This window comes from Dipteris shenzhenensis, chromosome 15, assembly GCF_047967505.1.
Source record: "Dipteris shenzhenensis isolate YYH24624 ecotype China chromosome 15, Dip_SZ_1.0, whole genome shotgun sequence".
Taxonomy (NCBI): Eukaryota; Viridiplantae; Streptophyta; class Polypodiopsida; order Gleicheniales; family Dipteridaceae; genus Dipteris; species Dipteris shenzhenensis.
The window spans coordinates 47,565,247-47,589,796 of record NC_141610.1 but is presented as its reverse complement, the minus strand read 5'-3'; the positions used below and the strand labels follow the sequence as shown (position 1 = coordinate 47,589,796).

Sequence of the window (24,550 nt, the reverse complement as noted above, 5' to 3'; positions counted from 1 at the left end):
TCAGAAGCTACCTGGGAATTCATATACCAGTTACAGAGAGTGTTCCCAAACTTTATCATCGAGGATGCTGATGCCTGAAGAGGGAAGGAATGTTATGCTTAAGTTGAGGCAACATGACCTCGGAAGGGCCAGTCGACATTTTTTTAAAAAGGATCAATGTTTGTATTATATTTGTTTGAGTTTCATGTAAATGATCAAAAAGGAACCAAGGTCAAGGTCTTTGGTGAGGGTGACATGGCACAAGACTAGATGGATCTAAGGCTAAGGGATCTAAATGCATTAAATGTGCCAAGGGGCAGATGATTTCAATGATATCCCAAGAGAGGGCTAAATGATGCATTTAGGAGGTATCCTGGAATGAAGACATGTGGCATACTAGATCCATCTAGGGAATTGGGGCTCGGTGGAACTTTGCAAGCAGGAGCTTTCACGTAAATTTTTAGACTCTGATGAGTTTGCTGGGAGGAAAGTGTGTGTGCCTATGCCCGTGATTTACAGAGAAAGTTAGGCGTTAACAGTGTATATACGTAAGACATGTGCCCATACTTGGCATGCCATAACTCCGCATTCTGCATCACAGCAGCAGTGGGAGTGCTCATTGGTAATGCAAGATTGGATCTTTTTTCATATAAATCAAGCTGGAAAATACCCCGATACAAAGTGCCAGACAACATCAAAGCATAGTCATTCTCTTTGTCTTTGACTGCACATAGCATCATCGAATACAAGCTGAAATCCTTCTCTATCAAGAGAGGACACTGAAAGCAAATTCTTCTTTATGCCTGGCACATAGAGAACATCTGAAATTTTGAAATCTGTGCCATCAGCTTTATGCTGATGTGCGGGCTGATTGGCATGTTGCTTTTGATGCCCTTTTCCCTTGGGCTTAAACTTGGAAAGCATGGCATGCTCGCCAGCTTGGGTTGCCATTTTTCTTCGTGTCTGCTCCTCCTGCAACAAAAGTCCTACCAACTCATGAAAGGAGAGAGGATTGCTTCCCCCCCTCAATGATAAATTCAGCGAGGTGTGGAAACCAAGATGGGTAATCATCTCTGAATCCGGAATGACTTCATCAATATTTAGCAGTTGCTCCCTCAATTCCTGAAGCTTTGTGAGGTGTGAATTCATGGAATCTCCTTCATCCATATGCATATGAGAGCTCTCGCTTCAGAAAGGAAACTCTGGCATCATTTCTTGCTGCAAACATACTCGATGTTCATGCTCTGTATGATGTATTTCTGCGTTCTTGGCTGTTTCTTTCATATGTAATAGAAGTCTACTCCATGAAAACACAAACAAAAAGGCTTCTTTTTGGCTCGCTTTTAGACAACGCTTTGCTTGTCTATGCATATATTGATAAAGTAACATCCGACTATTTTATCCACCTCTTCCTCTACTATCTCACATTGCAGTTTTTGATTAACAAGGCCAGGAGTGGGTGCTCATTTTCTACTGTAAAGTGTATTCCTCTCAAGATACTAATCACTTTTTTGAGTTGCACATGCGGTACTGATTTGTGTTTTATTTGTATTTTCTATTTCTCTGCTGGCATTTTAACAAAAAGCCAAGAGTTCCTGATTTACTTTTTGGCTCACTCTCTTTACAGGGAGCTTGGATTATATATGCACAATCAGCTGATTGGAAGCCTTTGCAGTTTCTAATATTTGGCTTCATCTGGCGTATATTCGACAAGCTGAAAGCCTTTGAACCACCTGAGCCTTCAGTATCAAGCGTATTTTTTCCTCTTCAAAGCTTTGGTTGCTAGTTGTTATACGCTTTTGTTTCAAGCGAGACATCAAAATTGGCATGGAGTACTTGTCTCTAGATATATTCCCAGCATCTCCTCCCCACCCCCCCAATCTTTTCAATTCTCGCACACTTGTGCATGCATGTGTGCTCACGCGTGCGCGCGCGCGGACACACACACACACACACTTTTTTTTTTTTTTTTTTTGTGGGAAGAAATCTTTTATTGATGTAGAAAAATTACATTCATAGTTACTTCAAAAAAGACGAAGTAACTACTACTCAACTGAAGATCTCAGCATAAGCTGTATATACATCCTGATCAATCAAACGAGTCTGAAGACAATCATAAAAAGATTGTTGCAGAGATCGTTTGAAAAAAAGAAAAGATGAAAAAAGTGGATCACCAAAGACTCTATGATTTCTGTCCATCCATAAAGTCCATAGTGTCCAATAGCGCACCCATACAAAAAATAAATCAAAACCCTGTCCAAACACTTCACACACACACACACACACACACACACACAGAGAGTTCATTAAAGCCTTCGGAAGACTGATGGGTCTATGAGAGTGTGAAAAACCTGATACAATGAGCTATGGTAGTTGAGCTACTAAATGAGCATCCACACCAATGTAGAAGGCAAAAAATGCAAAATGGTAGTACTAAGCCCTAGGTACAACATAATACAACATAGTCATGTCGATAGTCGACTATGTATCAATCTCAGCATCATCATCATCATCATCAACGTCACCATAATCATCATCATCATAATCATCAGTAGCAAGACTTCAGGATGGATGAGGCAGTGGAGGCATGAGGTTAGCAATAGAGCGTTGTCGGCTCCTCAAGGGTGCAGTCTTGGTACGTCTCTTGGTCGTAGGTTTGCGTCTAACCAAGGCTACTGTGACCCCCGTTGGTCGGGCTCTGACCCTAAACAAGGAGGGGATGTTCCCAAGTATGAGCTGTGTGTCAACCCTCTGTCTGAGCTGTCGGATCACAGGCGTCTTGTCACGGTCATGTCGAGGTCTCGTCTCGTGGGGGTCTATGTGATCTGGCTGAAAGAACTCTGTGATAGAGCTCTGAGAGGTATCAGTCGAGGAAGAAGTCTGCTTCCGTCTCGTGCTCAGAGTATCCTCTCACAGTGTCTAAGCACCTCATGAATGAAACCAGCCAAACACCGCTGGTCTGGGTAGGAGAGGAAACGGGCCAAAACCCCATAACTATCTCTGAAGAGGCAGTAGAAACACCCTCGGATCTCATAGTAAACATGACACCTGTGAGCGAGCGAGAGAGAGAGAGAGAGAGAGAGAGAGAGAGAGAGAGAGAGAGAGATGTATTAACGTCCGCGGGAGGCGTCGCGGGCCTATGGGACAAAGTGCGGGTACAAAATAAACTCATACAAGCCACAGTCGGCTGGAGTGAAGGGCTCGCTAAGGTCCTCGCTCAGTACTAGAAAACACATAAACTAAAATACTAATGTAGTACATCATATCAAGTCAGGCCAGAAAAGCCAAATAGTGTGTAACATGAGTGAGGCATGTCAGGCGCTCAGGGCTAGTGCTCCAAGAACATGATTTGGGTCCATGTATCCAGGCTCCGTGATAGCTCTCTGGTGTGACACAAAGAGCTCATGTATCTGCATCTGTCGAGCTGTCTGGCGCTATGGTGGGGGGCGTGGTGTCCTCATCTCTAGATCCAATGGGCTATGTCAAGTGTAATGCGGCGTCTCTGTCGGTCGCCTCTTAGAAGTGTTGAGATAGGTCGAACCTCAATTGTGTGCTCTGGTCTCATGTCGCATGTGAGACTCCCATGACCCTCGTCCAATAGTGGTGTCGTGTCGACTCCCTCTACTAACCCATCTATCTCTCATGTTAGCTAGCTTCTCCTCTACTCCTGAGTGCCCTGGAGCTGACTTAAATGCATAGAAGTCGGTGACCTGCCTCTGCGCTCGGTCCACCTCAGTGTCCTGTGATGTGGTGGTCGCATCCTGCTGCTCTCTGATCCGTCGTAGTAGTGTCTCTTTGTGTCCACATCTTGATCAAGTAGAGCCCAATACAGATCTGATCTTGGAAGTGGATCAGTCATGAGAGTGGGCCAAACCCATGTCCCTCCTAAAAAAGGCAATGGTAGCAGCCTCGAATCTCGTAGCAGGCGGGACACATACAAAGAAAGTGCTCCTCGGTCTCGACATGACCCATCGTGCATAGCATACAAGTTTGCTGCTCTCTGGGTATGCCTACTGCTCTCCTTGCCTCAATCCTCAGCTGATGAAAGGAGACTCGAATCTCTCCAATGGCATTCCTCAGTGCATGTGAGACTCCTATGTGCTCAAGATACTAGGGTTTGATGATGAGGCCATCCTCCGATACTCTCAAGAAATGGTCATAGTAGAGTTGGGTCTTGGTGGGGAACTCATGGTCCCCCCTCCCTAAGTCCGAAGTGTGTGAAGCTGGAGGAGGTCTAACAATATGATGCGGTTAATCTCATCTCGCAGAATCAGCTCAGGGGGTGATCCATCCTATGCTGAAAAGGAGGGAGCTTGTCCATTTGAATGCCATGACTGGCGAACCAAGCAAAGACGCGTGCATACCATGCTGTATCAAACCCACTCTCTGCTAGTCGGATAGAGGATTCCAATGCCAGTCTCGGTAGCCCCTCATGAGGTAGACACCCCCAGAACGGTGTTACATACATGGCAGTTGGTCGAAAAGCCAGCACTTCGTTGGTGGGTCCTAGAAGTGCGCCTGGAAACACTGTCACTGTAGTCGGGCTAGAGCACCATATCCTCGTGTGAGGCGCGCTCAAGCTGCATGGATCATCGTGAAAGCTGGCCCAGTGAAAATTGTACCCAAGTATGTGTAGGACTCATAGTTAGGGGAAACGGAAACGGGGAAACGGGGAACGGAAACGGAAACGGAAACGTTTCGGGATTTCTGGGAGGGCTGAAACGGGGAAACGCCACGTCAGCAAGGGAGGTTTAGAAAAGGGAGTTTGGAGATGAGAACACACACATTTAGAATGCTACAGCCTACAGCCTACCTGTAACTTAAAAGTTAAAATATAGTGCATAATACTTACCACATGGCACAATGTCACTTAGAAGTTAGAACTTAGAAGTTAGAAGTTAGAACAAGTTACAAATTATAACTTAGAACTTGGAGCTTAGAAGTTAACTTAGCAGTGAGCAATACATAATACATATTACAAATATAAATGACAAATCTGAATCAATGAGAAAAGCTGAAGATTGACAAGTTACAAAATGCCAAAGGCAATATAATATATGATTCATATATTATTATGTCTCATTGTCAAGAGTCAAGACTCAAGACTCAAGAGTCAAAAGTACAAAATTCAGATTCCCAAAAGCCTAGGCTCTAAGCCTTAAGGCCAACCGCTACATCACTGATGATATGATCAAAATCCATAATGTAGATTTTCGAATCTAGATAGCTCAGCTGCTCAAGAGTCCTCCTCCTCCTCCTCCTCCTCCACTGCCATCTCCTCATCGTCGTCGTCGTCGTCGTCATCATCCTCCCCCTCCTCATCATCATCAGTGAGGGTGTCATCAGGCTTATGAAAACCAATGAACTTGTCATGAGTGTACTCTTGTCTCATCCCGTTAAGCAAACGCAAGTTTGCATTAACAAAGACAAGATCGTTCGCCTTGTGTGCTTTGAGACGGTTCCTCTTCTTTGTATGGATGTGGGCAAAGCTGCTCCACATGCGCTCACAAGAGGAGGAGCTACAACCCTGGCTGAGAATCCGAATGGCAAGCGCTTGCAGCTGTGGGGAATCAGCTCCATAATCCTCCCACCATGTAACAGACCCAACTCGAAATCTGAAATTTGAAAGATCATAAAATTCAGATATATGGCAAAGCTCATGAAATCTGAAAATTATGAATCATTAAATAGTAAAATTTAAGAATTTAAATGAGTTAGGATTACCTGTCATGCTGGGCATCTGGCCATCCAAATATGCCCTCCTTATTGCGGTAATTGGCGAGCTGGTCCTTCACTGTCCGGCGAGCCTCTGGCATTTGCACCATCTTCTGAAGAGTGAGGTTCCAACCACGGACCACCTCTGCATCACTTTGTTGTGCAGTTGCCTTGTGTTGAAACTCTGGGTCCAACACAAATGCAACCGCATGAATGGGAGAGTAGTACTGATTCCACCTAGTCACAGCCAACTCCTCCAGCTCTTTCAACCTGTGGGGATCTTTCTCTAACACTCTGATATTTTCTATCATGCGATCCATCCCCTCATATACCTTGCCAATAAAAGGCATGTCTCCATCAACCTTTTTTAGCAACAAGACAATCGGCTTACACAAGTCATACAAGTGTGATGCATCAGCCCAAAAGTCATCGCTGCCTATGCACAAATCGTACACCAATATCCCAAGAGCCTGCTTTGAAGTGGGCCATGCATCCCACTGTGGGCTTGCCACAACCTGCTTAAGAGCAGGTCTCATTTCAATGAGTCTGCGAAGCATCACATAATTGTATGCAAACCTTGTCTCTGCATACTTCAAAAGCTCCTTCCTTGCATAGGTGCGATACAAAGAGAGAGAAAAATGATGGCGTGTAATGAACCCAACTATCTCTCTTGCATTATCAATTATAATTTCTACCCAAGGTAATTTGCCAATGTCTTTCAACAAATTATTCAAACAATGGGCAACACAAGAACTCCATTGAATATGGGGTACCTTTGTTCCAATAATGCACCTGCAGCCCTATTGGTATTTTCACCATCTGAAACCAACTGCACAACATTAGACGGGCCCACATACTCCACTGCATCTGCCCACATCTGCATCAAAACATTTGCTGTTTTTTGTTGTACTCCGCACTCTATGGAGTGTATGTACAAAGAAGATCCTCTGCAATATGCCAAAATACCCTCTAGTGATCGACTACGTACATCACTCCAGCCATCTGCTACCAAAGTGACCCCATACTTATGCCATTTCTCCTTAACAGGCTGAATGGCCTCGTTAACTGCCTTCACCTCATCCTCTAGAAGCTTTCCCCTCAATGCATCAAAACTGGAAGGGGTGTATGTGGGCCCAAAGGCTGTAATTTCAGTCACCATCTCCTTGAAATAAGCAGACCGTGCCACATTGAAACTAATCCCATTCGAGTAAAAGAAACGGGCCACGGCTGCATCTACCTGTGCCTTCCTTTGTGGATGCCATGCAGTATAAAGAGTGCTTTGCCTTCGTGTAGGTGGGAGAGGTGAAGGAGATGCAATAGGAGTAGAACCTGTAGCTCCAAGAACATGTGCACTCCCAGAAGATGAAATTGTAGTAGCAGCAGCAGAGGGAAGAGGACTCCTTTTTGCAGTAGCCATATGAGCACCTGAAGTAGCTCCTCCACCAGTGGATGCAATAGTCCTAGCCTCGACCTCTCGTGCCAACCTTGCTTTCTCTTCCTCGGATATTTCAGTGCATATTGTAATCCCCTCTCCCTTGATGCCAAGAAGATGGGCCTTCACCCTATCAGGAATCCCACCTCTTTTCAATCCACAACGCTTGCACATGAACTTGCGAGTGCCTCCTTTCTTGGAGTCGTAGCCACCCAGGAGATCGACTTGACACCACCAAAAATCTGATTGGGTGAATTCTACCTCCAAATGAGACTCAGGGGTAGGGTGTCTTGAAGCCATGGAACTTTGGAAGCTTGTTGCTTGAAAGGGGGGCTGAAACTGCAAAGAGAGCCAAGGGTTGAAACTTGAAAGAGAGGGCTGAAGCCTGAAACTTGAAAGTGGGGCCTGAAAGAGGAGGGAACAGAAGGCTGAAAGAGAGGGCTGAAAGAGGGGGCTGAAGGAGGGCTGAAGGAGGGCTGGAGGGGAGAAGATGATGATGGAGGGCTGAAGCAGGCTGCAAGAGAGAAAGGAGAGGAAAGGAGTGAATGGGGCTGAAGGAGGGCCCCTAAACCTTGAGGATGGATGGACTCTGGAGAGAGTATGAACTATGAGGTTGAAGGAGTGGAAGGAGGCAAAAATCGGAGGCAGAAAGGCAGAAAACGGGGCTGGCGGCGCATCTCGCAGGACGTTGGAGACCTGGCAGCATCTGTTGTCTGAAACGCGGCGTTTCAGGTTGCTGAAACGCGCCTCGTCTCTGAAACGGCGTTTCAGGCGTGGCTAGGCTCTGAAACGCGTTTCAGCGTAACTGTGGTAGGACTGCACAATCTCTATTGGTTGACCTCGGTAAGTGAAGCTATGTCGATGGAGCATTGGGTATGAGGTGTTGAAGATCATAACCTTGGTCTTCCCAAGGTTAATTGTTAGATCTCTCTCTGTGCAGAACTCCTCGAGGGCCTCCAGATGTCTCTGTAAACCCTCTCCTAAGGACGACAAGAGGACTATGTCATCCGCATATAGTAGTATCGGTACCAACAAATCAGCCAGTGGTGACCCCTCGCCTCCCAGGCGGTCTATGAAGGATGTGATCTCATCAATGTAGAGGCTGAAGAGAGTCGGTGAGAGTGGGCATCCCTGTTTCACCCAAATCATGCTCTCCACCCAGCCTGATAGGCGTCCTGGGGTGCGAGTTCATCCTCTGATCGACTCATATAGGCTCATCACCCCCCAAATTAGAACCTCTGGGATCTGCATCTCCTAGAGTTTGCTCATCATGCGGGATCATGCGACAATATCGAAAGCCTTCCGAAAGTCTACAAAGCAGGCATAGGCTTTCTGATGCCTCGACCTCGCCTCCTCAATGATAGCCCTTAGTGTGAAGATGTGGTCCAGGGTGGAATGCTGTCTCCGAAATCCTTCCGGTCCTTGGGCACGCTGCCCATGTGCCTCTGTGTGATTGTTGATCTCTCTCTCTCTAGCACAGATCCATAGATCTTGGCCAGAGTGTGGCCAATCATGAGAGTGCGATAATTACTAGTGTCCATGGGGTCACCTGCCTTGTGTATTGGGACGATGGTGGTAGTGCTCCAAGAGGGTGGAAAGCCGTGGCATATGGCGCGGTTGAACATCTGTGCTAGGATTGGGGCCAAAACCTCATGCCCGTGTGCGAAATGCTCCGTCCCTAGCCCCTCATGATCCTGTGCTCTCCGTTTATGTAGCCGACGGAGTGCTGCCTGCACATTCTGTGCAGTGAACAAGTGACAAATGGCGGCTCTGGGCATAGCAGACATATCAGGTGGTGCCTGCGTCAGAACATCATAGAGAGAGCATGTATATGTGTGCCAAACAGCCGGGGCTGTGATGGGGATAGACGGCTTCCTCTCCAATAGGAACCCCCATCCAATGATAGGATCCCCTCCTCTGAATGAACTAATCACCTCGTCCATCCTATGGGTGAGGAGAGTCCGCCGCTTTGTGAGATCCTTTGTGCCTCAGGTTGTGTCAAGTGGCCAAGGGCTTGCTCACGTGTGAGGTGAGCTCTCATCTCTCTGCACTCATCATCATACCAGGGGTTTTGAGGCATCTTTCCCATTGAAATGCGCCCAGGCCCGAGTCGTAGGGAAAGATCTGATAGCTGCGTCCATGACCACTGTGGCAAGGGTGTTTGATGCATGGGTGAGGTCTACCTCGTCCCCAAGTAGTAAACCTGGGAGCTCCTGTGCCAAATGGCTCACGTAAACAGGGTCAAGGGTCTGGTCAAAGTGGACCTGTACACAAGTGGGAGTGGGGGGGGCTCTCCATGTGAGTGGCGTAGTGGTGGAGATACTGAAGGATAGGTATGAGTGGTCAGCACCTAGCGGGGGATGAGGCACAACGAAGTCGTGTACCCGTGAGGTGAAGGATAGGGGACCGAGTATGTAATCCACTGTACTAGTACCTCCGCCATGTGGGAAACAAGTGAACCCACCAGATAATGGCCATCTCTGTAGGCCATTATATATGATCAGGTCATAGATAGCCCCTAGGTCAACTAGATGTCGGACGTATCCCGTCACGTGTGATGCATCTGCTGAGTGTCTCACTGTCTAAAGCTTTGCAGAGTCTAGTTCTGGTACTATGACAGAGTTTGACGAGAAGGCAAGTAGGCCCACTTGCCTGTCACCTGTGCATGCATTGAAGTCACCAAGAAGGAGGTTGTCTCCTAGTTTGGAGGACTCAATGAGATCATCATGTATCGTCTCATATGGGCTGTGTCCCTTCGTAGTGACTGCGTGTGCATAAGGTGATGTGTCTGGTGGAAAGTAGCACACTACCATGTAGATTGGTTGGGCATTAGGTGTCTGGACACAGACCCACATATGTCGCGCGTTTTCCTCTCTCCGAACCACTGAAATGAGGTGTCTCAAATGTGATCTGAAGAGGATGGCCCCTCCTCCGGAGCCATGCACTCCACTGTTTCCCTTGATTTCCTTCCGGTGGGCTGACTCCCATGTATATCCTGCCACAGTGGGCAGTCCTCTCGCTGGGCTCTCATGTGTCTCGGTGTAAAAGATCATGTCTCTCCCAGTGTATGTCTCCGAGAATCCTCTTGGGTCAGACCAGAGTGTGCCATTACAGTTCCACACTACCATCTTGAGTTCATTATGTGGCTTCATCTCATTGGTCCCCCCCCCACACAGACACACACACACACACACACACACACACACACACACATATAGAAAGAGAGAGTATATTAAAGTCTACTAAGGACCGATGGGTCTATGAGATTGATAGAAAACCTGATATAATGAGCAAAAGGGTGGAGCTACTAAATGAGCATCCTAACCCATGCTAGAGAACTATGTAGGACATAGTCAATGTCATGATCATCATTGTCACCATAATCAAATCTATACCTCACACACGTGGCATGAAATGTCAAAGTAGGCCCGGTGACGGAGTAGGTTGTGCAGGCAAAAAACCCGTGATAGATCGTTGTCTACTGTCTGGAAGTGTAGTCGGTCGTGGTGATCTCTTGGTAGCAGCTCTACGCCTGACTAGCGCCACAGTAACCCCGGTCGACTGTATCCCAGGTCTAAACATAGATGAGATGTCAGCGAGCGTGATATATGTATATGTCCTTTGTTGAGTGTGTTGCATCTCGATCTCGCGTTCTCTGTCTCGCTTGCTATCTCTGATCAGGGGGATAGTGTGCTGTGGCTGGAAGAACTCCGTGATCACACTCTGAGATGGGTTTGATAAGGCCTCCCATCCCTGTCTCTGTGATCTGATGAGACACTCTCTATGTTGGACGACCTCATAAATGAAAGCAGCGAGGCACCTCTGGTCTGGGTATGAGAGAAGTCTGGAAAGGGGCCCGAAGCTGTCTTTGAAGACCCAGTGGTATTCTCCATGAATCTCATAGTAGAATGGAATGGAAGACGAAGTGCTTCTGTGAATCGACCTCATGCTGATCACATAGTGTGCAGATACGACTCTCTTTGGGATCCCCTGTGCTCATCCACTCTCGATACGGAGTCGATGCGATGAAACACGGAATTGGCCAATGGCAATCCACAGAGAGAGAGAGAGAGAGAGAGAGAGAGAGAGAGAGAGAGATTAATGCCCGCAAAAAGCCTCGTGGGCCTATGGGACAATGTGCAAAACACACTAAAAAGGGAAAAAACTCATAGAAACCACAAAGGGCTGGAGCAAAGGGCGCACTGAGGCCCTTGCTGAGTACTATGCAGAAAATAAATTTAAAGGAGCTCAATAGCCTAGTAGCTCAAGCAAAATCAAGTGTAAGATATATCACGTGCTATCTGAGGTAGGCTGAGATTGGGGCTGGGGATCAGAATCCGAACCCTGGCACCGTGATGGCACGCCTATGAGCGGTAAAAATGTCTTGATCTGCGTCTGTTTGGTGGTCTCATGCTGTGGTGGTGGAGGGGGACGTGGTCACCTGGATCTCTGAACTCGGTGAGAGAGAGAGAGAGAGAGAGAGAGAGAGAGATGTATTAACGTCCTTGGAAGACCTCACGGGCCTATGGGACAAGGTACAACGTACACGAAAAGTATGATCTCATACAAGCCACAGTGGGCTGGAGCAAAGGGTGCACTAAGGCCCTTGCTGATTGCTAAGACTGCTAAATTTATACCTGCTAAACTGATAAGCTGATAAACTGATAACTCTACAGAGCTCAATAGCCTGAGCAAAATATCAGTATGGACGACATAGAAAGGTAGATTTCGATTCAATTGACGATAATTCCGATAGTGATTCAGATGATGAAAACAAGAAAAACAAGTGAAAGAAAAAGAAGAAAACGGAGAAGAAAACCAAAAGGGAAAAGTGCAAAGCAAAGAATGAAAAGTCAAAGTCCAATAAGGCTAACATCCAATGACGTTGAGAAACTTGTGGAGTAGAAACTCCGAAGTTTGGGAATGACAAAGAATCGACAATTATTTGTACCCCCCAATGGCAGTTAACCTCATTGGGTCACATACATCACTATGCACTAGCTGCAATTTTCTTTGTGAGAATTTTGGACAATTCTTTTGAAAAGGAAACTGATGCATCTTACCCAAAAGATAACCCTTACACACATGTTTGGAAACTGTGTGAGTTTGAGGTACATCATTTGCCATGCCCTGTGAATGTAACTTGGCAAGAGCTCTATAATTGAGATGACCCATTCTCTCATGCCAAAGATGAGTTTCAGCAAGCTGTGAATCTGAAATAGCAAATGCTTCAATAGAAAGTGCAGCTGAGTGATGATCAAGGTGATAAAGCCCCTTTTGCAAAGTGCCAGTGAGAAATTGAGATGACCCATTCTGTCATGCCAAAGATGAGTTTCAGCAAGCTGTGAATCTGAAATAGCAAATGCTTCAATAGAAAGTGCAGCTGAGTGATGATCAAGGTGATAAAGCCCCTTTTGCAAAGTGCCAGTGAGAACTATGGCATTGTCATCACGAAGATCATATACTAAGCATCTGTATCCATCAAATATCACTTTGAAACTTGAAGTGGCAATTGCTGAAATTGTAATCAAGTTGACTTAAATTCCAAGCACAAAAAGAACATTTGTCAAAGTGATAGGATGGCTTGAAATGGATATGAGCTGCACATCTCCAATTCCTTTTACAGCATAGGAAGCATTATTAGCACATGTGACAGTCCCTCCTCGAGGTGCATTAGCTAAGGAATGAAACAACTATCTGCAAGAAGTGGTAAGACCACATCGGATAGTTGGTGCCATCCAACTTATCATCTTCACGAAGAATGCCAAATAAATCATGATTGTTGCCAGCCATTGCAAATGGGGACAAGTCAAAAAACACTAACAAAGTGACGCAAAAGATGGCCTCAAGGCTTGCAACTGCAAAAAATAGGACTAGCTGTCCAAATCTGAAAAAGCCCCAAAATAAGCTGTAATTTGCAAATGTGATCAAATGGCTTGCAATTTCTTGCCAAATTCGCTGCAAATCTCAAAGTTTTGTGCAATCTGCCTGCAATAGACCCAAAAGCCCCAATTTGTAGAGCAAAACTGAGCCAAAAAAGGGGCAAATTCAGGAAAGCCCCAAATTGTCTGCAAATCTGCAATCTACCAGCATAATCGTAGCCCGAATGCAAAAGCCCGAAATGTCACCAAAAAATTGCACGGACGGCCGTACGGAATCATACGAACATGATTTTTTTTGGGGAGGGGGCAGTTGACGTGCTGTACGGAATCATACGGACAACAGGCCAGGGGGTTGCGTCGGAGCTGTGCGGGACGTTAGGTAGCTGAGCTTGATGATGGAGCTGAAGTGGAGGAGTTGGAGCTGGAAGCAGGAAGCTAGGAGTAGGGAGCAGGTCCGAGAAGGAAGTGCTCTGATACCACTGTAGGCTCATCGAAGCAAAAGGATGCACAAGAGTGGAGCAAAAAATGGAAGCCATCACATCAACTAGTAGAATGAAAATGAAAGTACAAAGTGCTATAAAAGAGAACCCTAGGACCTAGTGTCCTAGTGGTACCACTAATACTAGGTGTCATAAGACACTAAAAGTACTAGGTGACCTAAGTGCCAATAACTAAAGCTACATGGCACATACTAGGGCCCAGAGGGCATCAATACAATCGGGAGAAGATGGCCTACACTCCTCTGTCTCAGTCACTCCTAGTGTGCAAAGTATACATATCCGCTGCTCTCTGGCTATGCCTGCTGCTCTCCTTGCTCTTCTCGTCTCAATCCTCAACTCATGGGATGAAATGTGCATGTGTCCAATGGCAATCCTTAGTGCACGTGAGACTCCTCTGTCCTCAACATGCTAGGGTTTGATCATGAAACTCTCCTTCGATACTCTTAGGAAGTGGTCCCGGTAGAACTGGGACTTGGCGTGCCTCCCCCTCCCTCCCTGGTCCCCACGTCTGAGACATATGAAGATGAAGGAGATCTAACCGTATGATACAGTTGATCTCATCTTGCATGATCGACTCAGGGGGTGCATTCAGGCTCACCTGAAAAGAGGGAGCTTGTCCATTTGGATACCGTTCCTGGTAAGCCATGTGGATATCCGTGCATACCATGTGTCTGCTCTACTCTCTCCTAGTCATCTAGATGATATGATATAATTGTATTAATGAGACCCTTCAGGATCTATGGCATTGGCGATCGCTATCAACAAACTTGCTAGGTAGTGAGTACTTGTTGGGCTAGCTTGTGTGCTAGTCCCAAGACCTTGTTACGGTGTCCCAATACCTCTTTCAAGTACCTTATTAGTTTTTTTGCTCCATAACCTTCTTTGATGTGTGCGTAGGCGCTCTACATCTTACGAGTACCTCCATAGGGCATATCGAAGTATATTCTCTCTTCACCAAGGGCACACTGATCCATAGAGATGGCATATTGCTTCGCACAATCCTTGACCATCGCCTCAAGGAAGCAGCACAATTCCCATCCACAATCCTGGGGGTTAAGTGTGGCAAGAATCAATCCCTTCCACTCTGCATATTTGTTTTGTTGAGTAAGAAGCTAAAACAAGACTAGGTCCAGCACTTAGTCATCTTCTTTACAAAGAAACTAGATGGTTCTTTAGGCCAAAAATGTAAAATTCCACACTTATTGGCTATAATCATCAAAAAAGAACTACAAGAAAGAGAAATGGCTCTACCCCAGTCACCAAAACCAATCAAGGAACGCCTTTTAAATAATGATATGTCTTCCGTGAGGTATTTCTACATTCCATAGCTGTCCATTGAGTTAATTTCCTGTTGGTGGAACTACATTTTTGGCCCCAAGTTTTGTCATGGTTTTTGTAGCATTTTTGTTGTCACTATCTGCCTAATTTCACATGCAACTTCTGGTATATCAGTTGCTGTTATACCCCATGATTCCATCCACTTCATTTCCTCTCTGTGCCAACCCGTGATTTGCATGGCTTCCATCGCCTTTTGTGGTATCCTAGTGGCGTACATCTTCTCAACTTTGTTGAAGTTATGCCATGAATTGAAATAATGCTTCCCCTTCTAGAGCTATCATACATGTTTCAGCCAGTAGGATAGTATATGGTGTCTATGCCTTAACCCCCGACTCCCCTATTAGGAAACGTTTATGTAAAGTTTCTTTTCTTTCCTTGTAGATCCTAGAGAGTCCATGTGCTTGAGCTAGGCATCCATAAAGGATTACTATTTGCACAAACATAGTTATATAAACTTTCTCATTTCCAAATTCCATAGGTGTGCCTTCCTACATTTATTTTGGAAGCTATATAAAGATTTCAATCCTCCCAAAATCCTCCTCTCTACCCATGCATTCCATTTGTAGTTGTCTGTGAATTCCAGTCCTAAATATTTGTATGTGTTCATTGTTTCCAGGGGCTCTCCTTCAAAGGTGACATCAACCTATTTATTAGGAGTCCCAATCACTATTACTTTTGTCTTATCTATATTGACCTGCATTCCGGAGTGTCTGCAGAACTCCCTCAGTGCATCCAAGTGTGCTTGCAAGTTGTCCTTGGTCTTTGCAAAGAATACCAGATCATCTGCATAGATAAGCATTAGCAGAGCATGTTTTGCTATCTGAACATTCTCGCTGTGTATTCTCATCCACTCTTCCAAGTCATCGATAAAGAGGCCAAAAAGAGTTGATGAGAGCGCTAGCCTTGCTTAACCCCTATGTTACTACTTAACCCCTATGTTATAGCTTTCCCCTTGGAGCAGGAACCATCTCTAGTGGTTGTGCTAACTCTGCTAGAACTTTATCATAAAGTCGGTATGTAGTCTCTCTGAGTTGTTGAGGACTTGAAGCTTTTCTAGTCTTTCCCATAGCTTCTTATGTGGAACTGTATCAAAGGCTTTCTTGAAATCTAGAAAGCAACAATAGATAGCTTCTTTCTTATGCTTCGCTTCTTTTGTTGCAGCCCTTATGGCAGCCAAATGATCAACTGTCGAGTGTTTGGGAGAAACCGTGCTTGGGATGGTGCCCTAACTCCCTATCCTGAGCCCATTTACTGATTTTTGGCTCCAAGATAGTGCCATATAGCTTTTCCATTAGGTTGCTCACCATGTTGGTCCAATAATTCTTTGCCAAATTGCTATCACCCCCCTTTGTGGATCATCAGTACAATCCTACTAAACTGCCATTTTGAGGGGAACCCATCCGCTAGAGCCATATTCATAAGCTTGATAAGCATTTTCTTTGTCTTTCCTCCTCCAAATGTTAGCATTTCTGCCACTAGCCCTTGTGTGCTTGGAGCCTTCCCATTAGCTAGCTTGTTGCGTGTGGTCTCCCTGATCTTTGTATTTGGTGGGCCCTATCGAAATTGTAGAAAACAAAGGCTAAGGATAAAAAGGACCATCAAGTAGAACCTCATGACCCATTGGTTGAGAGTCCTTGCTACAATCCTCGCCAAGCTCTTCAATGAAACCTTATACAAATGTTTTCTACAAACACTATCATATCCATTCAAAAACCCCATGGATGCAAGCAATTGTCAGATTATTATGGTTGACCACTTGTTGGACAAGATTTATGGTCGACTGCACATTACGTTAGTTGGGCGGTCATGGCTTTGCATGAGAGAGTTAGAGGCAGAGTGCGCAACACATAGGGACTATGAAATTAGAGGAAATACACACGTTGGGATGAAATACATTGGTATGAGGTGAGCCACACACATTGGGATGAAATACAAGTGCTCTTTATCTCATATTCTCTTCGGCATGTACATTGTTGAGCTAGCTTCTTTTGTGGACACATGGGGTGGCTGTAGGTCGACCCTAACCCAAACTCTCATATCCATCTTGCTCTGTAGTAGTGACATGGTGGACACAACGGAGGGACTTCAAATGCATTTGATAGCTCTTCTAACTTTTTATGAGAGTACCGATATGAAGGTCGCCAGCCTAGGTAAAACCAAGGTAATGAATCTTCAATATCGATGATGGCCCTCCTTATAAGAAATTTGCTCCATTGGTTGACCTGGCTAGGCCTTTAGGCCTAGCCTTCATAGTGATGTCCCATCACTTCAGTTGTACTCTCTTGCACTTGTGTGTTGCTGCATTCATAGTATACATCTCGGTTTTGCTCCCTTGCTTCGTTTTTTCTCCTGCATTGCCTCCACGCAATCCATAATATCCCACACAATACATGGTCTAGCTCAGGTTCGCATCCCATAGACCGCAAATCAAGGCCAAATGCAAAACTGCAGCCACACAACATTGTAGAGACATGAGAGTGTGCACTTTCTATGATACACAAGGGATAGAGACAAAGGAGTGTGTCTTGATGTGAGATGCTGTATATTATAAGATACGGGGAAGATATCACTATCTTTTCACTCACAGCTATGAGGAAATGAACAAATTCATTGACTATCTTGGTTAGATGCGCTAGAATTACCGATACATGAGGTCACCCTATTTAGATCCACAATCATGAGGCCACCCATAGGACACAGTCCTCAAATAGCTTGAATTACTAACTTCTTCACAAGAGAAGATGTGACTGGAGACGTCAAGATGTGACCTTCAGTTTAAGACATTAGGAGACATAACATAGGCCTTGCACACACCCTCCCTATTTGTGGTACCATTATTATTGTATTCCAACGCTAAGCTGCCACATGTCGTCCATAGGTGTATCTCCCTCATCGAGGAGCCAAGGACCCCAGAAACAAATCTCGATTAGAGACACTAGGGCTCCTAAAGCCACTCTCCTCACACCCCCGAAGGAGCTTAGGCTATTCATGACTAACAGATGACACATGATGTAGATGGAATTGCTCCTCACCCTTGGAGTTATTTTACTTTCTTGGAGTTATTAGTAGTGCCCTTGTTGGGGGCCGGACTTGTCTGATACTGAGTGTGCTCGTATGAAGCGGCTACAGGTTCTTATGCTATCATGGGTGATTCACCGTAAGCCATCAACACCAGATCATTCAGGCTGAGTTTGGATCTTCACCACTGCAATTCGATGCAACATTTCAGGTCATTACCTACTTCTATCGAGTCAGGGCATACAGAGATCACACCTTTGGACACAACAGATTAGCGTGGTTAGCATTTTCCTCCTCCATGGCGTTATTGGAGGTAGGGGACTAGAAATGCTGGTTTGTGTGCACAGTGAGATGGTTTGAGCGACTAGGGTTACATATGGATAGACTTCCTCCCTTCCAATACAGTATTGATGCGCCATTTTCCCCACGCCGGTATCATGAGGTCAACTAGGTCATACGTGAGGATCTTCTACAGCTACACACATTCCGGACATGGTTGGAACCGAATGAGCTCCCAATGAAGCTCAGCAAGAGCATTGCCTACATATCTTGGATGAGGGATTTATTGACCCACAAGGGTATACACGGATTCACTTGCCCCATTCACGAAGGATCTCCATGGGACGGTTTTGTTGGGTCTCTTCACATAGACTCCGCATTGAGAGTGGTCGGGGAGAGGGTATACCGAGGGAGAGGCGTATATGCACTTTGTGCAACCTACAGGAGGTTGAGTCGGAGAAGCATTTCATCTTCAGACGCCTTGTTTACTATGAGATCAAAGGACATTGTTATAGCCTATTTAGATAGCTCCGGGCTGTTATTCCGATTTCTCTCTTTTCTAGATCAAAGGTGCCTGGCCGCATTCATTTATGAGCTAGTTAGGCATCGTGAGCGCCTACTCCAATCTTAGAGACAGGAGGAGCATACCCTGGTGGACTCTTCTCAGAGCATGATCATGGAGTTCTTCCAGCTGGACCATATAGACCCCCCCCCCCCCAACCCCCCTACACTAGGCGTGATCGGGACCCAGACACCAGTGACATGGCAGTGCAGGCAGAGAGTTGATGCACAAATCACACTTCATGATATTCCCTCCATGTTCAAAGTGGACCGGCAGGGGTGATTGTCGCCCTTGTTAGGCGTAGAGCCGTGACCAAGAGATAGTACAGGATTTCATCCACAGGGAACTGGCAGCATTCCATATCTGATTTCATGCTATCGATCCCTCCCTTGCTCTTGATGAGGGAGGGGACCACATTGACCTTGGAGCACATTTCACTTTGCATTATGATGACAGTTCACTTTGCTGATGATGGTGATGTTGTAGATGACTACTTTTTTATATGACTATGTAGGATACAGTTTTTGGCTTTTGTATGGGTGTGGATGCTCGATTAGTAGCTCCATTGAGAGTTTCACTATTGTTGGAACAAATTCAAAATCTATTTTTGGCATGGTTGACTCCTCTGTGGATGTGGGTGGCATGAGGCGGCGTGACATCACGATGTGGTAATGATGGTATCCCGAATGAGGCAAGTGCTAGTGGGGCTTGAGGCTTGTTGACGTGGCATGTTTGGAAATCAAGGTCACGGTCATGATGCCACCCAATGACCATCTTTTGTGAAGAAGTCGTCTATGAGCTCATGGTGCTTGGGGCCAGATCCCATGGTGGATCTCACAAGTGTGCTCTGAGTTGGCAAAAGTCATGTATGTAGGGTTTTGCGTATCTTTGGTTAGAGTTATCAATGGCTCTTCCATATTTGTGTTCCATGGGTGAAGAGAGCTCTCCTGGATCTGATAGTATCTACATAGCCTGTGGTGTTGTGTGGCTGCAATTTTGCATTTTGCCTCAACCTGGGATCTGTGGGATGAGGTCCTGAGCTGGTCCATGGTGATCCGTACTGCATGGGAAAGGGAATGATCAAAGCTGTACTGGTAGTATGTGGATGAGGTGGGTGTGTCGTCTTGTATGGGGTTGGGGCACTGTCAAATCGAGTTTGAGATCAAGATAAAGAGAGAGAGAGAGAGGGGGGGGGAGAGAGTTATGCTTTCCATGATATAACCCTGAAACTGTTTATTTTATTCTCTGTACTATTCTTGGAGCTGAAGTTTGTAGAAGTATTTAGTTGGAGACCTTGCATCAGTTAACTTAGTTTGGTTCTTTAAATGTTCCACAATGCAAACCTGATGGTGTTTTTATAAAAGAGTTGTTTCAAGTGGATTGGACTTTCCCACCTTACAGAGGCAGTTTCATACTTTTTTAAGAAATGAATATCATTTGTTCCAGGATGAAGAGAACCCAGGAAAAAGAAACAAAAGTGGGAAACGTTTGTTACGAACACTGGGCCTGGTATTCAGCTGTGTTGGTGTTGCTTCATTGGTAAGCCGCCGCCTACAGCCAAATAGATTTATTTCTTAGCATTTGTGTAACTGTTAAAGTCTCAACAATCATGAAGCTTGACAGTCTGAGCTGATGAATTTTGAAAGGCAAGGCTTGTGTCATGTCCATTATGCTCTTGGCATATACTTAAATTTAACAAGAAGTCCTGAGATTGGTTCCGAACACATTGAAGCCTCATCATCAGCCTATTTAAGAACTTGTGGACACAGTATTTTGAAACCAAGATGGTGCAGTATCTTTTGGGGGTGTGTGGTTCATTGTTGTATATATCCATTATTTTCACAGGCATGTGTGTCGAGGTGTTGTATGTCTGTTTCTGATATCTGGGCATGAATGGCTGTACTGTGCAGGCATATACTGGAGCTCTGAATGCAATTGAATTTTTAGGTTTCCTGATCCCTCGAATCCTTATAAATAGCCAAGTGAGTGCCTTCCAAATGTACACTTGCCTGACATTTTTATTTCTTTTTATTTTACGTTTTTGTTTTAAGGAACAAGCTTGAGGAGACAAAATCTATGTATCATGTGGCTTAAACAGCTCACATAGTCAAGTTTGTCATATTCAGTTGGGTGATACCCGTGTGTTCAAGGGAACCTGCTGCAAGGCTGAATACATTCTGCACTATGGCAGCATTTTTAGTTGTGAGTAGCACTGATTTAAGTAAAAATTGCTGTGTTCTTCTATGTGCCTGCAGGAACTCGTTATAACTGTTGTGTCTTCAGTGTTGCTGTTCTTAATGGGATCATATTATCGATAGGGTTTATCCTGCCACAACGGAGGGATTGGATCAGAGGCAAGATTTACCACTACCAAAAGTTTTCTTGTAGCTAGGCGAGTTTCCATATTGATGAAAGCGGCATGCAGAGTTACTTGCTGCGCAGCTGTTTCGGAGAGACTATTCTGCAGTTCTGGACTGGCTTGTAGCTGAGCTGAGGAAGAATATTGTGAGATTTGATTGAGAAAGCCATGATTTGGTTTTGACCTTCCGAATCAGTTGAGGCTTTATTGTTTACACGACAGAAAACATTCGAATATTTCATTCTTGCATAAATGAATTTGAATGGGGTCCAAAAGTGTGTGTAAGAAGTTAACTTGTAAACAAAAGGCTGCTGAGGCTCTTCAAATCTTCAAAAGTGTAAGGTTGGTTTATGTGAATATCAGAGATGTCGGAGAACTCGACTAATTTAATACTTGCATGTGTTTTTGGTTACGTCATAAATACGACATGGACTTGATGAATGCACATGCCTTGGTTGCTTCTCCGCAGTATCCAATGATTGAATTGGAACCACACTAACAGACTATATTATTCTGTAGTATTTTTTCCATTTTGCCAGTGATTAGACCTTTGAGGGGTCCACACAGTAGGGTGCATGTGTGTTACTGTACAGCTCTGTCACCAACGGGAGGTGACAATCATAATAGCTCATACATTGCAGCCTACTATAGAATTGAATCCAGGTCCGGATGGATTACCCAAGGCTCTGACAATGGAACAACAACTACGTGCCTTATGGAATCTGAGCTGTCGGGATCAAAGGAATGTCCCAAGGTTCTTCCAGCAGCCTTTAGTTGGAGAAAGCTCTAAAATATTAAGGTCTTCAGCTTCCTCCAGTCTAAAACCACCATCATCGGGTGTTACACTCTTCTTTATTTTGAGAGAGAGAGAGAGAGAGAGAGAGAGAGAGAGAGAGAGATTCTTTGACCTTCAGACAAATAACCACCTGCACACAAGTATGGGATTGAAGATATCCAAATTTTCCATGGATTGGGTGAACCTTTCAATGTATGCTGAAGGATGGCTGAGGAGAACGGAAGCTATGACCCATTTGCAACACATGGGCTTCATTACCACGATGCTATTGTCTTGATGGCTCAAGGCCAAAAGATTCTCTCTCTCTCTCTCTCTCTCTCACACACACACACACACACACACACTTTTTTTTGTGTGAGAAGAAATATTTTATTGCTGTGAAATAATTACATTCATAGGTACTCCAAAAGCGGAGTAACTACTACTCAACTGAAAATCTCAGTATAAGCCATATATACATCGTGATCAATCAAATGAGTATGAAAGCAATCATAAAACGATTGTTGTAGAGATCATTTGAAAAAAACGAAAGATGGAAAAGTAGGATCACCAAAGACTCTATGATTTTTGTTCATCCATAGAGTCCAAAGTGTCGAGTAGCGTATCCAACTCTCTCTCTCTCTCTCTCACACACACACACACATACATATCTTTTTGGGTGAAAAGATTTTTCTTTTATATTACAAAGTCACAATCACAAAGCAGGATGTGGTTAAGTACATCAAGAGAAGATGTCAAGATATATCACACACACATGCCCTTTTTTTTAAATAATGAAAGCTTTGATTGATTATATTACAAGAATAGTCACCTCAAAAAAGAGATGCTAGAAAATACATCAACTGAAGATATCAGTATAAGCCAAATATACATCTTGATCTATTTGGCGAGTTAGCAAGCAATCAAACAAAGATTGCTGCAAAGAACACCTAAAGAAAGCAAACAAAGAAAAATTGGGATCACTAAAGGCTTTACAATTGCGGTCTATCCATGAAGTCCGAAGTGCCTAATAGCGAGTCCACACAATGAAAAGATGAAACTTCAATCATTGTGGATGAAAACCAAAGAGCCATGAAAATTTTCCAAAGAGAACAATCGGGAATCATGCTCATAGTCTCGGTCGAAGAGAATCCAAAAACTGTCGAGAAGACGGGCAAGGCTAGAATAAATGAGGCACAGTCTCTTGAGAAATTAGACACTGATGCATAAAGGAGAAATGTGTCTATGAGCCAGCAACTGTCCAAATGGGAAAATTCCCAGAAGCACTCACTATAAAAAAATATGTTGTCGAAGTGAAACCTTGTATGTCAAGAGTTGCTGCAATCTTTTGCTCCACCACTTAGTTGGCTGATGCATTCATCAAAGAGAAATACCTCTTTTTGAAACCTAGGGTTAAGGCAAAAGGATTTTATATTATGCAGGCATAGTAATCTGAGATAGCGTCAAAGGACGAGAGGAGGACTCAAGGGAAGTCAATGTCCAATCCTCTAATTACTGATGGAGTTCTAAAGGGTGAATCGAAACCAAAGGCGAAAGCATACAAGTGATTTGCTACTACAAAGTACGATAATGAGAACCCAAACCATATTGTGTGGTTGTTAGAGAAAAGGGAAGCATAGAGCCATCATCATGAATAACATCAGTAATAATATTGATCCCTTTAAAAGAAATCAAGTAAGAACGACGAGGTTCTTGTAAAGCAAGCGGAGGTTTAAAAACTTTAGACCAGTGAATGCTTTCAACTCGTAAAGAATAACCTATCAAAGATTGTTGACCATGCCATTCCAGGTGAGACAAAATATGCTTTCAGTTAACAAGCAAGTTGGAGACCATAGGACAGCCATGCAAAGTGTCATCAATGCATCCAAATAAGAGATCCCACTCAGTGGATTGCCAATGACCCAAAGCAAGAGTACTGATATATGTGACCAGAGATTGAATCATGAGAGCCTAGGGTTGATCATTTTTAAGAAATTGCAGTAACATTTTTTCCCTGTGAGTAAGGATGTGCACCTGGATATTAGTGATATTCAAACCTCCTTGCATCTTAGGGGAACGAATTTGATGCACCGAAAGCAGTCTGAGACTTTTTTTGCCATGTTTGGAACGCGAAAAGACCTCCTTAATGACAGACATTAAGGAATCAAGATTTGCCTTAGTGAACATGATCAAAGGTAAATAAGATACGCCACAAGTATGGATTACACTATTCTGCACTATTCAGAGGCAAACATGTAAAGCCAGGTTGCCAATTTTCAATATTCAAGCTTTTTTTGGAGCTTGATTAGAACCCAATCAATTTGTTATCGACGAGTAAGTCCCCCCAGCCCAAAAGATAACCAAGGTGTCTAACTAACTGAGTGGGTGGGATGATCTCCCTTGGTCATAAGAGACTGTGCCAGTCTGTAAGATGCAATGGGAGTAGCTTAGACTTTTGAAAGTTAACATGAAGGCTAGCTGTCAAACATGAAGGCTAGCTGTCAAACCTTAAACTGAAAGGGCTTGCATCAAAGCCGAAAGATCAAGCGAAGTATTCCTTGGAGTAAGGAAAGAATCATCGGCATAGGCCTGAGCAACCATGCTGCGATTTTCATATAGTTCCAAACCATGGAGAGAATTTGTAGCCACTAGATGATCAGTGTATTGCAGCATAGGATGAGTAGCAATAGCATACAATAAGGCACTAAGGG

The 24,550-nt window shown here is 44.5% G+C and overlaps 1 protein-coding gene and 1 pseudogene across 1 annotated transcript in view; one reads left to right on the top strand and one right to left on the bottom strand.

Moving 5' to 3' along the window:
• Positions 1 to 21,485, top strand: part of CJD1 (Chloroplast J-like domain 1) — a 111,013-nt gene extending 89,528 nt beyond the window's left edge. Inside the window, exons 7-10 of the mRNA XM_087386264.1 lie at positions 1,607 to 1,732; positions 20,152 to 20,244; positions 20,616 to 20,687; positions 20,961 to 21,485. Of these exons, the coding sequence (XP_087242390.1) occupies positions 1,607 to 1,732; positions 20,152 to 20,244; positions 20,616 to 20,687; positions 20,961 to 21,023 (354 nt within the window). The 3' untranslated portion in view covers positions 21,024 to 21,485. The remainder of the gene's footprint in view (positions 1 to 1,606; positions 1,733 to 20,151; positions 20,245 to 20,615; positions 20,688 to 20,960) is intronic.
• Positions 4,955 to 7,133, bottom strand: LOC147893912 (uncharacterized; annotated as a pseudogene).
• Positions 21,486 to 24,550: the final 3,065 nt, after the last annotated feature.